The following is a 22,173-nucleotide window of genomic DNA, read 5'->3' on the forward strand; positions in this document are numbered from 1 at the left end:
TCGCTGACTCTCTTCTTTGGACCTTCGCTTTAAAATGAATTTAGCTAGGAGCGCCATCAAGACAGCTACTTCTTTCAAAACCTCGGAAAAGGCAGATAAAGAGCAAATGACACAAATATAAAAAATAAGAATTTACTCACCGGTAATTCTATTTCTCGTAGTCCGTAGTGGATGCTGGGGACTCCGTAAGGACCATGGGGAATAGACGGGCTCCGCAGGAGACTGGGCACTCTAAAGAAAGATTCAGTACTATCTGGTGTGCACTGGCTCCTCCCTCTATGCCCCTCCTCCAGACCTCGGTTAAGGAAACTGTGCCCGGAAGAGCTGACATTACAAGGAAAGGATTTTGGAATCCAGGGTAAGACTCATACCAGCCACACCAATCACACTGTACAACTTGTGATAAACTTACCCAGTTAACAGTATGAACAACAACTGAGCATCACTCAACCGATGCTACATAACCATAACCCTTTGTTAAGCAATAACTATATACACGTATTGCAGAAAGTCCGCACTTGGGACGGGCGCCCAGCGTCCACTACGGACTACGAGAAATAGAATTACCGGTGAGTAAATTCTTATTTTCTCTAACGTCCTAGTGGATGCTGGGGACTCCGTAAGGACCATGGGGATTATACCAAAGCTCCCAAACGGGCGGGAGAGTGCGGATGACTCTGCAGCACCAAATGGGCAAACACAAGGTCCTCCTCAGCCAGGGTATCAAACCTGTAGAATTTTGCAAAAGTGTTTGAACCCGACCAAGTAGCAGCTCGGCAAAGCTGTAATGCCGAGACCCCTCGGGCAGCCGCCCAAGAAGAGCCCACTTTCCTTGTGGAATGGGCTTTCACTGATTTCGGCTGCGGCAATCCCGCCGCAGAATGAGCCCGCTGAATCGTGTTACAGATCCAGCGAGCAATAGTTTGCTTTGAAGCAGGAGCACCCAGCTTGTTGGATGCATACAGGATAGACAGCGAGTCAGTCTTCCTGACTCCAGCCGTTCTGGTTACATAAATCTTCAAAGCCCGGACTACGTCCAGCATTTTGGAGTCCTCCAAGTCACGAGTAGCCGCAGGCACCACAATAGGTTGTGGCTCAAACCAGTGGGATTTCAGGAAATCCAATACCACGTTAAGATCCCAAGGTGCCACCGGTGGCACAAAAGGGGGCTGAATATGCAGCACTCCCTTAACAAACGTCTGAACCTCAGGCAGTGAAGCCAGTTCTTTTTGAAAGAAGATGGATAGGGCCGAAATCTGGACCTTTATGGACCCTAATTTCAGGCCCATAGTCACACCTGACTGTAGGAAGTGCAGGAATCGACCCAGCTGGAATTCCTCTGTAGGGGCCTTTCTGGCCTCACACCAAGCAACATATTTTCGCCATATACGGTGATAATGCTTTGCTGTCACATCCTTCCTAGCCTTTTATCAGCGTAGGAATAACTTCATCCGGAATGCCCTTTTCTGCTAGGATTTGGCGTTCAACCGCCATGCCATCAAACGCAGCCGCGGTAAGTCTTGGAACAGACAGGGCCCCTGTTGCAACAGGTCCTGTCTGAGAGGCAGAGGCCATGGTTCCTCTGTGAGCATTTCTTGCAGTTCCGGGTACCAAGTCCTTCTTGGCCAGTCCGGAACAATGAATATTGTTTTCACTCTTCTTTTCCTTACGATTCTCAGTACCTTGGGTATGAGAGGAAGAGGAGGAAACACATAGACCGACTGGAACACCCACGGTGTTACCAGTGCGTCCACAGCTATCGCCTGAGGGTCCCTTGACCTGGCGCAATACCTTTTTAGCTTTTTGTTGAGGCGGGACGCCATCATGTCCACCTGTGGCAGTTCCCACCGACTTGCAATCTGCGTGAAGACTTCTTGATGAAGTCCCCACTCTCCCGGGTGGAGGTCGTGCCTGCTGAGGAAGTCTGCTTCCCAGTTGTCCACTCCCGGAATGAACACTGCTGACAGTGCTTGCACGTGATTCTCCGCCCAACGAAGAATCCTGGTGGCTTCTGCCATCGCCACTCTGCTTCTTGTGCCGCCCTGGCGGTTTACATGAGCCACTGCGGTGATGTTGTCTGACTGAATCAGCACCGGTTGGTTGCGAAGCAGAGGCTCCGCTTGACTCAGGGCGTTGTATATGGCCCTTAGTTCCAGGATATTTATGTGCAGACAAGCCTCCTGACTTGACCACAACCCTTGGAAGTTTCTTCCCTGAGTGACTGCCCCCCATCCTCGGAGGCTCGCATCCGTGGTCACCAGGACCCAGTCCTGTATGCCGAACCTGCGGCCCTCGAGAAGGTGAGCACTCTGCAGCCACCACAGAAGATACACCCTGGCCCTGGGGGACAGGGTGCTCAGCCGATGCATCTGAAGATGCAACTTGTCCAACAGATCCCACTGAAAGATCCTCGCATGGAACCTGCCGAAGGGAATGGCTTTGTATGATGCCACCATCTTTCCCAGGACTCGCGTGCAGTGATGCACCGACACCTGTTTCGGTTTTAAGAGGTCTCTGACTAGAGTCACGAGCTCCTGAGCCTTCTCCGCCGGTATAAACACCGTCTTCTGGTCTGTGTCCAGAATCATGCCCAGAAAGGGCAGACGCGTCGTAGGAATCAGCTGCGATTTTGGGATATTCAGAATCCAGCCGTGCTGTTGCAACACTTCCTGAGAGTGTGCTACGCTGATCAGCAACTGTTCTCTGGACCTCGCCTTTATGAGAAGATCGTCCAAGTATGGGATAATTGTGACTCCTTGCTTTCTCAGGAGCACCATCATTTCCGCCATTACCTTGGTAAATATTCTCGGTGCCGTGGAGAGCCCAAACGGCAACGTCTGGAATTGGTAATGACAGTCCTGTACCACAAATCTGAGGTACTCCCGATGAGGTGGATAAATGGGGACATGCAAGTAAGCATCCCTGATGTCCAGAGACACCATAAAATCCCCCTCTTCCAGGCTTGCAATGACCGCTCTGAGCGATTCCATTTTGAACTTGAATTTCTTCAGATAAATGTTCAGGGATTTTAAATTCAAGATGGGTCTGACCGAACCGTCCGGTTTCGGTACTACAAACATAGTGGAATAGTAACTCCTTCCCTGTTGAAGGAGAGGAACCTTTACAACCACCTGCTGGAGGTATAACTTGTGAATTGCTGCCAGCACTACCTCCCTTTCCATGGGGGAAACTGGCAAGGCCGATTTTAGGTAACGGTGAGGGTGCGTCACCTCGAATTCCAGTTTGTATCCCTGAGACACAACTTGTATAGCCCAAGGATCCACCCGTGAGCGAACCCACTGGTGGCTGAAATGTCGGAGACGCGCCCCCACGGCTCCGCCTGTGGAGCCCCAGCGTCATGCGGTGGATTTAGTGGAAGCCGGGGAGGACTTTTGTTCCTGGGAACTAGCTGCGTGGTGCAGCCTCTTTCCTCTACCCCTGCCTCTGGCAAGAAAGGATGCACCTCTGACTTTCTTGCTCTCTTGCGAACGAAAGGACTGCATTTGGTAATACGGTGCTTTCTTAGGCTGTGGCGGGACATAAGGCAAGAAATTTGACTTCCCAGCCGTAGCTGTGGAAACTAGGTCTGAGAGACCGTCCCCAAACAATTCCTCACCCTTATAAGGTAAAACCTCCATGTGTTTTTTAGAGTCGGTATCTACCAGAATGTGTGTAAACAGACTTCAGGATAGCTTCCTGCTTTCTATCCGCAGGATCCTTTAGGGCGGCCGTATCCTGAGACGGCAGGGCCACCTTCTTAGATAAACGTGTCAACGCCTTGTCTACCCTGGGGGAGGATTCCCAGCGTAACCTGTCCGTTGACGGGAAAGGATATGCCATCAGCAATCTCTTGGAAATTACTACCTTCCTATCGGGGGAATCCCACACTTTTTCACATAATTCATTCAATTCATGTGACGGGGGAAAAGCCACTTCTTGCTTTTTCTCCCCATACATATAAATCCTCTTGTCAGGGACAGGATTTTCCTCAGAAATGTGTAACACATCCTTCATTGCCACAATCATGTAGCGGATGGCTTTAGTCATTTTAGGCTGCAACTTTGCATCATCGTCATCGACACTGGAATCAGATTCCGTGTCGACGTCTGTGTCAACTAACTGGGATATTGGGCGCTTTTGAGACCCTGACGGCCTCTGCGCTGTGGGAGCAGGCATGGGTTGAGACCCCGACTGTCCCAAGGCTACAGCTTTATCCAATCTGTTATGTAAGGAGCCTACATTATCATTTAACACCTTCCACATATCCATCCAATCAGGTGTCGGCCCCGTCGGGGGCGACACCACATCTATTTGCACTTGTTCTGCCTCCACGTATCCTTCCTCATCAAACATGTCGACACAGTCGTACCGACACACCGCACACATACAGGGAACGCTCTGACTGAGGACAGGACCCCACAAAGGCTTTTGGGGAGACAGAGAGAGAGTATGCCAGCACACACCCCAGCGCTATATAACCCAGGGATTACACTGTACCTTAGTGTTTACCCAGTAGCTGCTGTTTTTATATGTATATATATCTCTGCGCCTAAATTTATGTGCCCCCCTTCTCTTTTTTACCCTCTATTGCACCTGTATACTGCAGGGGAGAGCTTGGGGAGCGTCCTTCCAGCGGAGCTGTGAAGAGAAAATGGCGCTGGTGTGCTGAGGAAGAAGGCCCCGCCCCTTCAGCGGCGGGCTTCTGTCCCGCTTCTCATGAGTAAAAATGGCGGGGGCTCGCACATATATACAGTGCCTGACTGTATATATGTATACTTTTGCCATCAGGTATCTTAATTGCTGCCCGGGGCGCCCCCCCCTGCGCCCTGCACCCTACAGTGACCGGAGTGTGCGGTGTGCTGCCGGAGCAATGGCGCACAGCTGCAGTGCTGTGCGCTACCTTAAGTGAAGACTGGAGTCTTCTGCCGCCGATTTCGATGTCTTCTTGCTTCTGCTGCTTCTGTACTTCTGGCTCTGCGAGGGTGACGGCGGCGCGGCTCTGGGAACGGACGATCAAGGTTAGGTACCTGTGTTCGATCCATCTGGAGCTAATGGTGTCCAGTAGCCTAAGAAACGCAACTTAGCTGCAGTGAGTAGGTTTGCTTCTCTCCCCTCAGTCCCACGTAGCAGAGAGTCTGTTGCCAGCAGAAGCTCACTGAAAATAAAAAACCTGACAAAATACTTTCTTTTCTAGCAAGCTCAGGAGAGCCCACTAGGAGCACCCAGCTCTGGCCGGGCACAGATTCTAACTGAGGTCTGGAGGAGGGGCATAGAGGGAGGAGCCAGTGCACACCAGATAGTACTAAATCTTTCTTTAGAGTGCCCAGTCTCCTGTGGAGCCCGTCTATTCCCCATGGTCCTTACGGAGTCCCCAGCATCCACTAGGACGTTAGAGAAATATAATTATCTTATAGATAATTCTCGAACGGCTGGTTTTGTGTGGTAACAATACCAGTATAAATGTTGTTTTCAGACAGCGAAGTGGTCAGGATAATTGGTCTGATTTAGGGTAGGGCGCAAAGAGTTTGCAATCCCATGTTTGCTGCGTTCAGGGTTTATTATTATACTACGCATGCGTCCCGATGGTATTGCAATGGCCGTACCAATGCAAATTTGTATGCGCAATGATTGACAGTGAGCCTTCGTAGGAGGTAACGGGGAGTTTGTCGGTGAGACAAACGTAAGCGTGTCGGGCGCATGTCTCAGCCTTCGTCTTTGCAGTTGTAAAGGCTCCGGTGACTTACTTTCGACTGACATTCTGAGGCTTGCACAGAGGTACAATGGTGCGACTTTGCACGCAGGCGGCGGATCAGAGATACAGTCAGTGGACGTTTCTGTATGAATTCCCGCAGCAGCATTATTACCAAATTTTCCCAAAACCCGCTATGTCCAAATACAAAGATGTCTTTGCGAATGCAACTGGTTTTGAGCAAATGCACACGCTTTCATTGGGAATGGCAGGCCAAGATGGCAGCACCTCCAGGAGCGCAAATCTCTGACCCTGCCAATGGGAGGATGTAAAGGGTTAGTTGGTTGTAAAATTAAATTGACCGACCGTCTTTCTCGCCAAGCGCATTTCCAGCAATCAATTAAGCGCTTTTGTTCAAATAACAAATGTGTCAGCATTTTGTAGTACATAAATAAGCCTAAATGTGACGACTTTCCCAAACCTTGTGTCCAACCGAGATTCAGTCAGGATTCAATGTACCAAAGGACTATGGGTAACTTTTTTTCCTCTTTTTAGGGTGGTGCCATTAGCATCTTGATGGCCACTGAGAGACCGGCCTTGTTTTCCGGTCTTATCTTGATATCGCCGCTGGTTTTACCAAATCCAGAATCAGCATCAACATTCAAGGTGAGTCTTCTGTAACCATCATACTCTCAATATCTAGGAAATAAATGGGAAACGCCACTTCCTTGTCATAGCGTAGGGATCCAGCTGCCAATGACGCAGTACCCCGCTGAGACAATGGTCCAGTCTGAATCTGCGCTTACTTATGTTGGGTGGAGCTGTGTCCCACCAGCGCAGTCCTAATCCGGCACATATGAACCCTTTGCTGGTCTATAGTGGCCGGGAGTGTCTATACGCAGAGGGGAGCTGGCTCTAGAGCAGGGGCGGGCATTAAACGGCCCTCCTGCTGCTGTGGGACTACACATCCCAGCAAGCCTTGCCACAGGGCATGCTGGGATGTGTAGTTCAACAGCAGCTGGCGGGCTGCTTATTGCTGTAGAGAGACAGAGTGCAGCCTATTTTCTCAAACTAGAGCACATCCTTAATGTACTGAATCTAGCAGAGAATGGAACACTCAGAGTAGTGTAGCTTACACCTATTTTCAGATGGACTTATGTAAGATATGGACCTTGCAACAATGGAGGTATCTTGTAAAGCCCAATTGACTATGCAGGTGCTATATAAGTAATTGTTAATAAATATATATTTGTGCTATATGCTTTTACAGTAACTGAGGTACAATCATGTATTATGACGCCAGTTAATTAGGGCCTAAATTCTTAGAATATTTCCAATACGTCAAGTTAGGCTCAGCAACTCTTCACTGTATTGTGAAACGCGTGTGCAGGGATATATATCTGATGTATGAAAGGATTCAGCGTCCTCCGCTCTTACTACAACTGTCACTTTATAGAGCACAGTCACAGATGACAATACCATATTTGTTTTCCCTTGGCAGGTGTTTGCAGCCAAAATACTGAACCACGTTCTCCCTAATTTCTCGCTTGGCTGCATTGACCCCAATTATGTGTCTCGCAATAAGGAGGAGGTGAGTGCATTGTGTTCTTTCATGTAATAGTAACCACATGCTAATTAGTGTGTTAGAGGTTAGCCACACCTGAAATGACGTGGCACATGGTAACATACATAGGTAACACCCTCCCTGTGCTTTGGTTGCTGCTTCCTCTTTCTTCTGATGGTGAAATGTATTAATTGCGCTTTAGGAGAAGAACTGCCTTAGAATTTATTTAGAAGTTCCTCAAAAAAATCGAAACATCCTAAAAACTAAAGCACAAGGTTGCGGTACGGCGAAACAGTGCGTAACATTACTGCCGCAACGCCTGTGTTCCATTGTGGCCAGGTAGCTAGCTGCACGGGGCTGCCATATTCCATTTTATTGGTAGGGGGCCCTACAAGTTAGTTTCCATGGGGCCCCCACCAGCCTTAATCCACCCCAGGGTAGGCTAAATGGCTTCCAAGCTGATTGTCCCTTCTTTTGAGCGAAACTAGATTGTAAGCTCCCCTGAGTCAGCGACACAGGTTTCTGACTAAAAATCTCTGTTTATATAGCATTGCTATATCAATAGGAAGATAATATTAGTAAACCTCAAATTTCACACACGTGTCAGTAAAATATTTCACTTACTGACAGGAATGTATACGTTTGAATGTCTGCCTGCATGCTTTCACGTATTTAGCAGCAGCTTACAGTGAGGGGTGCTTGCTGCCTTTTCTTGGCGGGTTCGGCGTCAAATTTGAAGGCGGCAATAATATAAGCGCAGAACATGCCAGGCTGTGCACTTTATATTTGTGCTACTTTAAATTTTTAAGTTGAACCTGCCAAGAAGTGCCGACTTTTTCTTAAATATACCCCTAACAGCATAGTACACATAAAAAAAAATGTGGGGGTATCCGGGTTATAGGTCGAAAGTCAGTCGGTTGACACCATATGGTCGTTAGGTACAAAATGTTGAAAGTGCTTAAGGTCGACAGGTTCGAAAGATTGATATGACGATGGTCGACACGTGTTAACAACATTTGCTTGATTTACTATGCACATGGGCCCTCATTCCGAGTTGATTGCTCGCTAGCTGCTTTTAGCAGCATTGCACACGCTAGGCCGCCGCCCTCTGGGAGTTTATCTTAGCTTAGCAGAAGTGCGACCGAAAGGTTAGCAGAACTGCTACTAAATAATTCCTTGCAGTTTCTGAGTAGCTCCAGACCTACTCCTAGACTGCGATCACCTCAGTCCGTTTAGTTCCTGGTTTGACGTCACACACACGCCCATCGTTCGGCCAGCCACTCCTCCGTTTCTCCAGCCACTCCTGCGTTTTTCCCTGGCACACCTGCGTTTTTTAGCACACTCCCTGAAAACGGCCAGTTTCCGCCCAGAAACACCCACTTCCTGTCAATCACACTACGACCGCTTGAGCGATGAAAAAACGTCACTCGAGCTGGTGTAAATCTACAAAGTTTTGTGTGAAAGTACTTAGAGCATGCGCATTTTTGCTGTTTTTTTTACTTAATCGCTGCACTGCGAAAATCGGCAGATCAACTCGCAATGACCACCATGGACTACAATTGTGAATAGCTACCTTGCCTGAAGCATGGTGAGCGAAGTGAGCCTGTGAGGGTTCAAGTTTGTACTCATGGTGGTCATATAACATGGAATATACAAGATGTGACCTAAAAAAAATAAAAAAAGCCCGTGTCGACCATTTCCTGTATCGACCATTGCCATGTTGACCTTTTCACCTCTACCATTGTCATGTTTCCGTTTTTTCACCCTGCCGACCATAACCACTGTCGGCCTTTCATGTGTCGACTTTTTGTACTCATCGACCTTTGCATGTCGACCATATGTTGAGAGCCTATTGACGGTCTACCTAGACATGGTAGATCTATTATCCCAAACCGGATGTGGGTGACCCACTCGCAGTTGGTAGCGCGAAAAGATGAAATTGTTTAGATGAGTATTAAATGTAATATGTAGAGGTTTAAAAAAAATCCAGCGAGCGCAGCCGGGCAGAACATTGGTGGAAATGGTGGTTTACGCTGTGATTTCTGCGTGCGCTGTAGAACACAGATGACAGATGAGGTTTCCCGATACACAAGGAGAGGCAGAAGTCAGGAACAATATCTGTGTATTATATCGGGGGGCAGACACAAGATATCTCAGCGGCTGGGTGGAGCCGGTTGCAGTATTAAGAGAATCTCTTCCAGCTGTTATAATAGACCAGAGAGATGAAAGCGGGAATGACGGTTAGTGTCACGTTGCAGTGACCCTAGCGGGAATGCATACGCAGGTATAGAGGGGTAAATGTATGAAGCAGTGATAAGAGTGGAGAAGTGAGCCAGTAGAGAAGTTGCCCATGGCAACCAATCAGCTGCTCTGTATAATCTTATAGTATGCAAATTATAAATGTTATGTCAATGCTGATTGGTTGCCATGGGCAACTTCTCCACTGACTCACTTCTCCACTCTTATTACTGCTTCATACATTTACCCCAGGGTCTGTTATCTGCAGTTTGTAGACGTGGGCAACGTGCCTAAAACAAACTACATCTATTCTCAGTGGCCCAGATTTATCATGCCTAGGAGAGTGATAAAGTGCACAGTGGTAAAGCACCAGTCAACCAGCTCCTAGCTGCCATGTTACAGGCTGTGTTTGAAAAATGACAGTGAGGAGCTGATTGGTTGGTACTTTATCACCGTGCAATGTATCACTGTCCAAGGCTTGATAAATCTGGGCCGCTGTCCCTGAAATTCTACCGCTTGTAAAATTGGTTCGCAGTGACGGTGATCACATCAGCAGTTATTTAACTTTTTTGTCTTGTTTTCAAGTCTTTGTGAATGAGAGACTATACAGGCACAAATCAATTATCCTGTTATAAACATTTTATAGGGTTCTAGTCTTCCTGCAGTCTCATAACCGGTAGCCTAGTATGGATGGAAACATTCCATGCCAGTCATTAACGCTTTATCTGCGCATTCTTCAGTTCAGCTTATGAAACGTTTGCCTGTCTCGTTCGGAAATATACATTCTCCAATATCTCACCATAGACACAGTGTCCTATATATGAGGCTCTGACATTTTACCCTTTTGTTTGTTTTCGTCTGATCCTTTTTGTTTACCTACGGTTGACGGTAACTCCTATAAGGGGGGGGAGGCTGCTGACCCCGTCTCCTGACCCTGCTTTCATGGCGGCGGATGTAACCGCCACACAAACTATAATTTGACAGTCTATTTCATTTTCTGCCTCAGTTGGTAGTACAGGGGGTTAAAAGGGTCAGCGGGCTCTGAATTATACATCCTCGTTCATATTTCACGCGCTGCCTCACATTTCGGCTGATCGTTCACTGTAGTCTTTGTCTCTGGTCTGCGGGTCTCGGTGATTGGGCACACTCGCCTGATCAGTGTTACTCACCTAGGCGCAGTTACCTGCGTCATACGGAGGCGTATCTGCAAGGCTTGTGTGTAATGGGGGGGGGATCGGAAGCTTCTCACCTTGAGTTTGGGGTTTTTAGGACAGGTGACGGTAAGTGCAGTCCCTAAATTGTGCAAAAATACACAAGGGTCTGATTCTGATTTGTAAGGTATTGCACGGCCTGAATGCATCTGTGAGATCAGAGTGCAGTCAGTCTGCGTCAGCCGGGTTCATGAATCAGACCAAATGAACTCCATTAGGGATATATATATATATGTGTGTGTTGGCGGTCATACTGTAGACATGCAGTAATTTGACTACATAATATCCACATATATTGTATGTCCACATACAGTATAGTATATACAGTACATACAGTATATGCGGATATTACATACAGTCACTGCGAGGAGCACTGCTAACCAATTGTAAGCAGTAGAATTTCAGGGACAGTGGGCCTAATTCAGACCCGATCGCTGCTGAGCGTTTTCGCACATCAGCCGATCAGGTCTGAACTGCGCCGGCGCATGCCAGACAGCCGTCGGCCATCTCAGCCTTGCGATCGCCTCTGCCTGATTGGCGGGCAGAGGCATTTGCTGGGCGGGATGGGGTGGGCCGCCGGCGTTTGGCCGCCGTTTTAGGGGCGCGTTCCGGGCAACGCTGGCGAGCCCCGGACCGTGCGGGGGGGGCGGGCTGCGGCGGCTGCGTGACATCACACGCAGCCGCTGCGACCCGAACAGCGACAAGTAGCACCCAGCCAGCGCGCAGGAGCTGCGCTTGTAGGGAGCTACCTGTCAAGTACAAAAGCATCGCACTTGTGTTGGGAAGAGGGTAGGGCCAGACATGCGGGGCGGACTAGCCCTGTGCTGGGCGTCCCCCCGCATGTCTGAGTAACTGATTGTAGCCGTGCAAAATTTTGCACGGTTACGATCAGGGGGTAAATTTACTATGATGGGAGTTCTATTTAAGATGAGATGTAGCCCATAGCAACCAATCAGAATCTACTTCTCATTTATCTAGCACCTTCTAGAAGAGAATACCTGGGTTCTGATTGGTTGCTATGGGCAACATCCCTTCTTAAATAGAACTCCCATCTTAGTAAATTTACCCCCAGGTCTGTATTAGGCCCATTGAGAGAATAGATGCAGCTAGTTTTAGGCACTTTGCCCAAGTCTTGTTTACAATGTCAACAGCCAACCCTAACGTTAATTCTAATGTTGGTAATATTGCCGTTTTGTCCACGTCGACATCACAAAATTCGACATTCTGGTGTCGACATTATGGATTAATAAATGGCAACATCATGAATACATAGTCCCAAGTATTGCATTCTGTTTTATGATTGTTATTTCAGTATCGTGTTTTGACTGTACAGAGATTTTATCGAGAATTTATAGCAGGGCTGGCCAAACCGGTCCTCGAGATCTACCAACAGTTCATGTTTTCCAGGCCTCCTGGAGATCTGTAGAATTATCAGTTAGGAATGAATGCAGCACATCTTAATTAGTAATGACTACACCTGTGCACCAGCCAGGTGGTCTGGAAAATGTGACCTGTTGGTAGATCTCGAGGACTGGTTTGGCCAGCTCTGATCTATAGCATTGTGAGATACTGTTATTTTACATTGTCACGTTTTCTGAGGTGTGCATTAAAAAGAGGTTTGTCAGGTACAAAATGTGAAATGTTCTCACATAATAAATGGTAATTAACATGGAGGAAACAGCACGCAGGAACGTCGCTCCCGGGGGGGCAGGTGTCAGGCACTGTGGAACGTTGCAGAGTCCCACAGAAAGCAGCAGATAGGGGGCACGTCAGAAATAGCACAAGGGAAGTTGTACTGTACCGTGCATTTGTTTATACATCTACAATAGGTAACTAGACTTGCATGGAGAAGAGGAGCAGTATTACTGTGCAGTTGTTTGTACATTGGGCTTGATTCAGACCTGATTGCTCCTCTGCTATTTTGCAGAGGGCTGCGATCAGATTGCCGCTGCCTATAGAGAGTGAAAACCCGCCCGTGCAAGTGTGCGTATGCATGTGTACGCCGTGCGAAAACTTAGCTAGACAGCGGACATCTGCAAATCCATTCGCAACTCACTCACCATCGAAGGATTTTCCCAGTCTGTGCGCAGCCCAGGACTTACTCCTACAGTGTGATACAAACAGGCTGATCGGGGCCGGAGCTGACGTCACACACCCTCCCTGAAAACGCTTGGGAACGCCTGCGTTTTTCCTGACATTCCCAGAAAACGGCCAGTTACCAACCCCAAATGAACACTAGCTGTTAATCAGCCAGCGTTCGCCTAACGCGGGATTTTTTTGCAGTTTGGCCTCGCGCCTGCGCATTACGTTCCGTACGCATGCGCAGTCATTCGATAATTGGCCGCTGTGCAATTGTACACAACAGCCATCAGGTCTGAATTAGGCCCTGACGCCAGAATCCCAACAGCCATGGAAATACCGGCGGTTGGATTCCTGACCCAAGCCCTGTATTTCCGCTCAGGTGGTGGTCCACGCCACTACCCGAGGGGGAATATAATAGTGTGACGAGCGAAGCTTGCCACTGGGCCCGCAGCATGGCGAGCCTGCAAGGGGACTTGCTGGGCCTGCTGTCGAGATTCCTGCGTCGGTCTCCTGACGGCCGGTATTTCATACCGGATCCCCAAGAAGAGATACCAGAAAGTTGTCCTTGCATAGGGTATAAGAACGGTTACAGAGAGTGGCGTACAGAGCAGTGGTACTGTGCAGTTGTGGAGCCTCAAGAACAGATATTGAGAATTGCACCTTGCAGAGGGTTAAAACAGAGCAAGTATGGGTAGAAAGATATATTTACTCCAGTAATCCTCTTACCCTCCCTACCAGTTAAAGGTTAACTTTTTGTCCTGAGTAGATGCACTTGGGCAATCTTAGCAATTCAGGCCGTGTAATAAAGAAACCTGTATGTCTGGTCCGTCCACCCTCAGGCCACTTTCCGGCCAGCGTATGACGGAAGTACTGGAGAAATAATTTCATGGCTGTAAGGCAGCAGACAGATGGTCTCCCATGGGACTAATCAGGTGTGAAAGCACTGACTGTCCATTCTGCACACAACTTAACACATTTCTAGGTGCAAGTTACATTGTCATTGCTATGACAAATTGAAACATAGGCTGACTTATATATGGTGCAGACATACAACACCACACGTCAACATTAGCTTCTTTCCGCACACCCATGTCACCTGACTTATTATAACACAGTTATTGGAAAACTCTCCGGCTACAATAAAGATAATACAAGTTCTTTCCACCCCTAGGTGCACTCGTATGTCTCCGACCCTTTGGTGTACCATGGAGGTATGAAGGTGTCCTTTGCAATGCAGCTGTTAAATGCCACAAACAGGGTGGAAAAAGCTCTTCCTCACTTCAATCTGCCTCTCTTACTCTTCCACGGCACCACAGACAAGCTGTGTGACTTCCGGGGTTCCCAGCTGATGATGGAGACTGTTCCCAGCGAGGATAAAACGCTAAAGGTAACTGAGGTTTTTTGTGACAGTATTTCCACTCTGCAAAAAGACCTGAATTTTGCACCAGATCAGAGGATGCGGTTTCACCTCCTACTTTTCATGGGACGCGTTTCGCCGCCTTCATGTTACGATTTCACAAGCACTTTGCCCGGTGTAATAAAAATATCCATATACTCAGAAGTGCCACATGTATTTAAACCATTCCTGATGTTCCCTCTCACCCATTATTCATTTAAGATATAAAGGAAGCTAAATTGAGCAGTTTTGTAAAAGAATATTTTGCAGAGCGCGTTTCAGGATTTTTCTGCTTCAACACACACCTAGGTGACTTCCTAGTTTGCAGAAGAAACGTATCATAATTAATTTTGTCAGACCATTGAAACACTGTATCAAAGCCAAAGCGTTTTGCAGAGCAATCCAATATGATTGACAATTTTGTGTGCACAAAGAAGTGTGGGAACACACTATCTCATTGCACCTGCTGAATGTAAATGGTCCAGCCTTCAAAGACAGAATTGTATAATCTCATATTCATCAACAATTTCTAAAGATTCCGTGAGTATTTCTTAAAGTGCCTCCCTACTAATTGTTTTATTCATACCGCCAATTTCTTTTCCTGTTGCCTTATGGTTTATACATCATTTAATCTTATCCGCTTCTCTGCAGCGTGAAGCCTGATCTGTGTTCCAAAATTAAAAGTAATATTGACAGAGCTAAATTCTAAGAACCTAATTCATGCTAACGGCTTTTGGGGGTCATTCCGAGTTGTTCGCTCGCAAGCGAATTTTAGCAGATTTGCTCATGCTAAGCCGCCGCCTACTGGGAGTGAATCTTAGCATCTTAAAATTGCGAACGATGTATTCGCAATATTGCGATTACACACCTCGTAGCAGTTTCTGAGTAGCTTCAGACTTACTCGGCATCTGCGATCATTTCAGTGCTTGTCGTTCCTGGTTTGACGTCACAAACACACCCAGCGTTCGCCCAGACACTTCCCCGTTTCTCCGGCCACTCCTGCGTTTTTTCCGGAAACGGTAGCGTTTTTTCCCACACGCCCATAAAACGGCCTGTTTCCGCCCAGTAACACCCATTTCCTGTCAATCACATTACGATCGCCAGAACGATGAAAAAGCCGTGAGTAAAAATCCTAACTGCATAGCAAATTTACTTGGCGCAGTCACAGTGCGGACATTGCGCATGCGCATTAAGCGGAAAATCGCTGCGATGCGAAGATTTTTACCGAGCGAACAACTCGGAATGACCCCCTATATATTAGTCAGGGCTACTAGGAGAGAGACCAACTGTGAACGTAGATGTAGTGCAATAGGTGCTTTGTAACTTATTCTTGAATAAGTCCAGCTGTATCCTAATAGATTAAGGTGTTCTAGAACAGCATTCGTAAGTGCTCTCAGTCAGCCATAAGGCAGCAGTCATATACACATTCCTGTGCGTGCCGCAGGCACCCATTATGTTTGCTTGCTGTCTTCTGAGATGGCGAAATGCACAAAAAGTTTGGCTTTGGGTCGCCCTGTAACTCACTCCCGCTGCACGAACAAGTTAATATTGCCTCGTCACTTTAGACAGGAGATTGGGTTCTAGAGGGTGCAAAATAACAATTGAATCTCCCCCAATTAATGTTTTCTACACACTGAGTAATATGACTAAAATGTTCGGTGCTTGTTATGTACACAGTAGATACTTTTTATCTAGCATAAATGTTATATTTCCATATATACAGGAAATATGGCCAGGGACTGTATATAAACATGCAAGGAGCCATTCTGTGCTATACTGAAAAGTTTAATGTATATGAATCCAAACCACGTTGTTAGAAGGATAAATGTCTGCGGCTGATAGTATCCAGCTGCTGGAATCACTGTGTGGAATGAAAGTTTGAACTTCATGCAAAATATAAACTCTGTATTCTAGATTCTATCTGTTGATATTAATAATAAGAATTTACTCACCAGTAATTCTATTTCTCGTAGTCCGTAGTGGATGCTGGGACTCCGTAAGGACCATGGGGAATAGCGGCTCCGCAGGAGACTGGGCACAACTATAAAGAAAGCTTTAGACTACTGGTGTGCACTGGCTCCTCCCACTATGACCCTCCTCCAGACTTCAGTTAGGATACTGTGCCCGGAAGAGCTGACACAATAAGGAAGGATTTTGAATCCCGGGTAATACTCATACCAGCCACACCAATCACACCGTATAACTCGTAATACAATACCCAGTTAACAGTATGATAACAACTGAGCCTCTCAACAGATGGCTCAACAATAACCCCTTAGTTAAACAATAACTATATACAAGTATTGCAGACAATCCGCACTTGGGATGGGCGCCCAGCATCCACTACGGACTACGAGAAATAGAATTACCGGTGAGTAAATTCTTATTTTCTCTGACGTCCTAAGTGGATGCTGGGACTCCGTAAGGACCATGGGGATTATACCAAAGCTCCCAAACGGGCGGGAGAGTGCGGATGACTCTGCAGCACCGAATGGGCAAACTCTAGGTCCTCCTCAGCCAGGGTGTCAAACTTGTAGAATTTTGCAAACGTGTTTGACCCCGACCAAGTAGCTGCTCGGCAAAGTTGTAGAGCCGAGACCCCTCGGGCAGCCGCCCAAGAAGAGCCCACCTTCCTCGTGGAATGGGCTTTTACTGATTTAGGATGCGGCAGTCCAGCCGCAGAATGTGCAAGCTGAATCGTACTACAGATCCAGCGAGCAATAGTCTGCTTTGAAGCAGGTGCACCCAACTTGTTGGGCGCATACAGGATAAATAGCGAGTCAGTCTTTCTGACTCCAGCTGTCCTGGAAACATAGATTTTCAGGGCCCTGACTACGTCCAACAACTTGGAAGCCTCCAAGTCTTTTGTAGCCGCAGGCACCACGATAGGTTGGTTCAGATGAAAAGCTGATACCACTTTAGGGAGAAACTGGGGACGAGTCCTCAATTCTGCCCTATCCATATGGAAAATCAGATAAGGGCTTTTACATGACAAAGCCGCCAATTCTGATACACGCCTGGCCGAAGCCAAGGCCAACAACATGACCACTTTCCACGTGAGATATTTTAAATCCACGGTTTTTAGTGGCTCAAACCAATGTGACTTTAGGAAATCCAACACCACGTTGAGATCCCAAGGTGCCACTGGAGGCACAAAAGGGGGCTGAATATGCAGCACTCCCTTAACAAAAGTCTGAACTTCAGGTAGTGAAGCCAGTTCTCTCTGGAAGAAAATCGATAGAGCCGAAATCTGGACCTTAATGGAACCCAATTTTAGGCCCATAGTCACCCCTGACTGTAGGAAGTGCAGAAATCGACCTAGCTGAAATTCCTCCATTGGGGCCTTCCTGGCCTCACACCACGCAACATATTTTCGCCAAATGCTGTGATAATGGTTTGCGGTAACTTCTACGCTTTAATCAGCGTAGGAATGACTTCCTCCGGAATGCCCTTTTCCTTCAGGATCCGGTGTTCAACCACCATGCCGTCAAACGCAGCCGCGGTAAGTCTTGGAACAGACAGGGCCCCTGCTGCAGCAGGTCCTGATGGAGCGGCAGAGGCCATGGGTCCTCTGAGATCATTTCTTGAAGTTCCGGGTACCAAGCTCTTCTTGGCCAATCCAGAACAATGAGTATAGTTTTTACTCCTCTTCTCCTTATTATCCTCAGTACCTTTGGAATGAGAGGAAGAGGAGGGAACACATAAACCGACCGGTACACCCACGGTGTCACTAGAGCGTCCACAGCTATCGCCTGCGGGTCTCTTGACCTGGCGCAATACTTTTCTAGCTTTTTGTTGAGGCGGGACGCCATCATGTCCACCTGTGGCCTTTCCCAACGGTTTACAATCATTTTGAAGACTTCTGGATGAAGTCCCCACTCTCCCGGGTGGAGGTCGTGCCTGCTGAGGAAGTCTGCTTCCCAGTTGTCCACTCCCGGAATGAACACTGCTGACAGTGCTGACACGTGATTTTCCGCCCATCGGAGAATCCTTGTGGCTTCTGCCATCGCCGTCCTGCTTCTCGTGCCGCCCTGTCGGTTTACATGGGCGACCGCCGTGATGTTGTCTGACTGGATCAGTACCGGCTGGTTTTGAAGCAGGGGTTTTGCCTGACTTAGGGCATTGTAAATGGCCCTTAGTTCCAGAATATTTATGTGCAGGGAAGTCTCCTGACTTGACCATAGTCCTTGAAAGTTTCTTCCCTGTGTGACTGCCCCCCAGCCTCGAAGGCTGGCATCCGTGGTCACCAGGACCCAGTCCTGTATGCCGAATCTGCGGCCCTCTTGAAGATGAGCACTCTGCAGCCACCACAGCAGAGACACCCTTGTCCTTGGAGACAGGGTTATCAGCCGATGCATCTGAAAATGCGATCCGGACCACTTGTCCAACAGGTCCCACTGAAAGGTTCTTGCATGGAACCTGCCGAATGGAATCGCTTCGTAGGAAGCTACCATCTTTCCCAGGACTCGCGTGCAGTGATGCACCGACACTTGTAGGGGTTTTAGGAGGCCTCTGACTAGAGATGACAGCTCCTTGGCCTTCTCCTCCGGGAGAAACACTTTTTTCTGTTCTGTGTCCAGAACCATCCCCAGGAACAGTAGACGTGTCGTAGGGACCAGCTGTGACTTTGGAATATTTAGAATCCAGCAGTGCTGTTGTAGCACCTCCCGAGATAGTGCTACCCCGACCAACAACTGCTCCCTGGACCTCGCCTTTATCAGGAGATCGTCCAAGTACGGGATAATTAAAACTCCCTTCTTTCGAAGGAGTATCATCATTTCGGCCATTACCTTGGTAAAGACCCTCGGAGCCGTGGATAGACCGAACGGCAACGTCTGGAATTGGCAATGACAATCCTGTACCACAAATCTGAGGTACTCCTGGTGAGGATGGTAAATGGGGACATGCAGGTAAGCATCCTTGATGACCAGTGATACCATGTAATCCCCCTCGTCCAGGCTTGCAATAACCGCCCTGAGCGATTCCATCTTGAACTTGAATTTTTTTATATGTGTTCAAGGATTTCAAATTTAAAATGGGTCTCACCGAACCGTCCGGTTTCGGTACCACAAACATTGTGGAATAGTAACCCCGTCCTTGTTGAAGTAGGGGCACCTTTACTATCACCTGTTGTGAATACAGCTTGTGAATTGCCTGTAACACTGCCTCCCTGCCTGAGGGAGTGGTTGGTAAGGCAGATTTGAGGAAACGGCGGGGGGGAGACGTCTCGAATTCCAGCTTGTACCCCTGAGATAGTATTTGAAAGATCCAGGGATCCACCCGTGAGCGAGCCCACTGATTGCTGAAATATTTGAGACGGGCCCCCACCGTACCTGGCTCCGCCTGTGGAGCCCCAGCGTCATGCTGTGGACTTAGAGGAAGCGGGGGAGGACTTTTGCTCCTGGGAACTGGCTGTATGCTGCAGCTTTTTCCCCCTACCTCTGCCTCTGGGCAGAAAGGACGCGCCCTTAACCCGCTTGCCCCTATTGGGCCGAAAGGACTGTACCTGATAATACGGTGCTTTCTTTGGCTGTGAGTGAACATGGGGTAAAAATGTAGACTTCCCAGCTGTTGCTGTGGAAACGAGGTCCGAGAGACCATCCCCGAACAACTCCTCACCCTTATAAGGCAGAACTTCCATGTGCCTTTTGGAATCTGCATCTCGAGTCCATAACCCTCTCCTGGCAGAAATGGACATTGCACTAATTTTGGATGCCAGCCGGCAAATATCTCTCTGTGCATCCCTCATGTATAAAAGTGCGTCTTTAATATGCTCTACGGTTAGCAATATAGTGTCCCTGTCTAGGGTATCAATATTTTCCGACAGGGAATCTGACCAAGCAGCTGCAGCACTGCACATCCATGCTGAAGCAATAGCTGGTCTCAGTATAACACGTGTGTGTGTGTGTGTGTGTGTGTGTGTGTGTGTGTGTGTGTGTGTGTGTGTGTGTGTGTGTGTATATATAGACTTCAGGATAGCCTCCTGCTTTCTATCAGCAGATTCCTTCAGGGCGGCCGGAGACGGTAGTGCCACCTTCTTTGACAAGCGTGTGAGCGCTTTATCCACTCTAGGGGATGTTTCCCAACGTGCCCTATCCTCTGGCGGGAAAGGGTACGCCATTAGTAACCTCTTAGAAATTACCAGTTTCTTATCAGGGGAAGCCCACGCTTCTTCACACACTTCATTTAACTCCTCAGATGGAGGAAAAGCTACTGGTAGTTTTTTCTCTCCAAACAGAATACCCTTTTTTGTGGTACCGGGGGTAACATCAGAAATGTGCAACACATTTTTCATTGCCTCAATCATGTAACGTGTGGCCCTACTGGAAGTTACATTAGTCTCATCGTCGTCGACACTGGAGTCAGTATCCGTGTCGACATCTGTGTCTGCCATCTGAGGTAGCGGGCGTTTAAGAGCCCCTGATGGCTTTTGAGACGCCTGGGCAGGCACAGGCTGAGAAGCCGGCTGTCCCACATTTGGTATGTCGTCAAACCTTTTATGCAAGGAGTCGACACTGTCACGTAATTCCTTTCACAGCACCATTCACTCAGGTGTCGACCCCGCAGGGGGTGACATCACATTTATAGGCTTCTGCTCCGCCTCCACATAAGCCTCCTCATCAAACATGTCGACGCAGCCGTACCGACACACCGCATACACACAGGGAATGCTCTGACAGAGGACAGGACCCCACAAAGCCCTTTGGGGAGACAGAGAGAGAGTATGCCAGCACACACCAGAGCGCTATATAAAACACAGGGATCCCACTATAAATGAGTGTTTTCCCTTATAGCTGCTTGTTTTATATATATATATATATATATATATATATATATATATATACTGCGCCTAAATTTAGTGCCCCCCCTCTCTTTTTTGACCCTTCTGTAGCTTGTAGACTGCAGGGGAGAGCCAGGGAGCTTCCTTCCAGCGGAGCTGTGAGGGAAAAATGGCGCCAGTGTGCTGAGGGAGATGGCCCCGCCCCTTTTCCGGCGGACTTCTCCCACTTTTTCTGGAATTCTGGCAGGGGTATTTTTACACCTATATAGCCTTCCTGACTATATATGGTGTAGATTTGCCAGCCAAGGTGTCTTATATTGCCCTCAGGGCGCCCCACCCAGCGCCCTGCACCCATCAGTGACCGGAGTGTGAGGTGTGCATGAGGAGCAATGGCGCACAGCTGCAGTGCTGTGCGCTACCTTGTTGAAGACTGAAGTCTTCTGCCGCCGATTTTCCGGAACACTTCTTGCTTCTGGCTCTGTAAGGGGGCCGGCGGCGCGGCTCCGGGAACGAACACCAAGGTCGGGTCCTGCGGTCGATCCCTCTGGAGCTAATGGTGTCCAGTAGCCTAAGAAGCCCAAACTACCACCAGTTAGGTAGGTTCGCTTCTTCTCCCCTTAGTCCCTCGCTGCAGTGAGTCTGTTGCCAGCAGATCTCACTGTAAAATAAAAAACCTAAATGTACTTTCTTTCTAGGAGCTCAGGAGAGCCCCTAGTGTGCATCCAGCTCAGCCGGGCACAAGATTCTAACTGAAGTCTGGAGGAGGGTCATAGTGGGAGGAGCCAGTGCACACCAGTAGTCTAAAGCTTTATTTATAGTTGTGCCCAGTCTCCTGCGGAGCCGCTATTCCCCATGGTCCTTACGGAGTCCCAGCATCCACTTAGGACGTCAGAGAAATTGCATTGTACATCGACTGCTCGCATATATATATATATTAATGTTAGACATAGAAGTTGAAACACTAGTTATCCCGCCATCCCTGAGATAAACAACTGAGATGCAATTTTCTCTTACGTCCTAGAGGATACTGGGGTCCATTTAGTACCATGGGGTATAGACAGGTCCACTCCGAGGCATGGGCACTTTAAGAATTTGATAGTGTGAGCTGGCTCCTCCCTCTATTTCTTATAAACCAGTTGTTGGCGCAGTATATTGGCTGGAACGTAGTTTAAATGAACACAGTGTAGACTATATGCAAATCTCTCCCTTATC

The 22,173-nt window shown here is 48.1% G+C and overlaps 1 protein-coding gene across 1 annotated transcript in view; it reads left to right on the forward strand.

The window, feature by feature from the left end:
• The window catches only part of MGLL (monoglyceride lipase), a 92,134-nt gene that overhangs the window by 66,618 nt on the left and 3,343 nt on the right, over positions 1-22,173 (forward strand). The window contains exons 5-7 of the mRNA XM_063941177.1: positions 6,245-6,355; positions 7,191-7,280; positions 13,956-14,171. Coding sequence (XP_063797247.1) covers positions 6,245-6,355; positions 7,191-7,280; positions 13,956-14,171 — 417 coding nt within the window. The remainder of the gene's footprint in view (positions 1-6,244; positions 6,356-7,190; positions 7,281-13,955; positions 14,172-22,173) is intronic.

The sequence above is a fragment of the Pseudophryne corroboree genome, chromosome 9 (genome assembly GCF_028390025.1).
Source record: "Pseudophryne corroboree isolate aPseCor3 chromosome 9, aPseCor3.hap2, whole genome shotgun sequence".
Lineage (NCBI taxonomy): Eukaryota > Metazoa > Chordata > Amphibia > Anura > Myobatrachidae > Pseudophryne > Pseudophryne corroboree.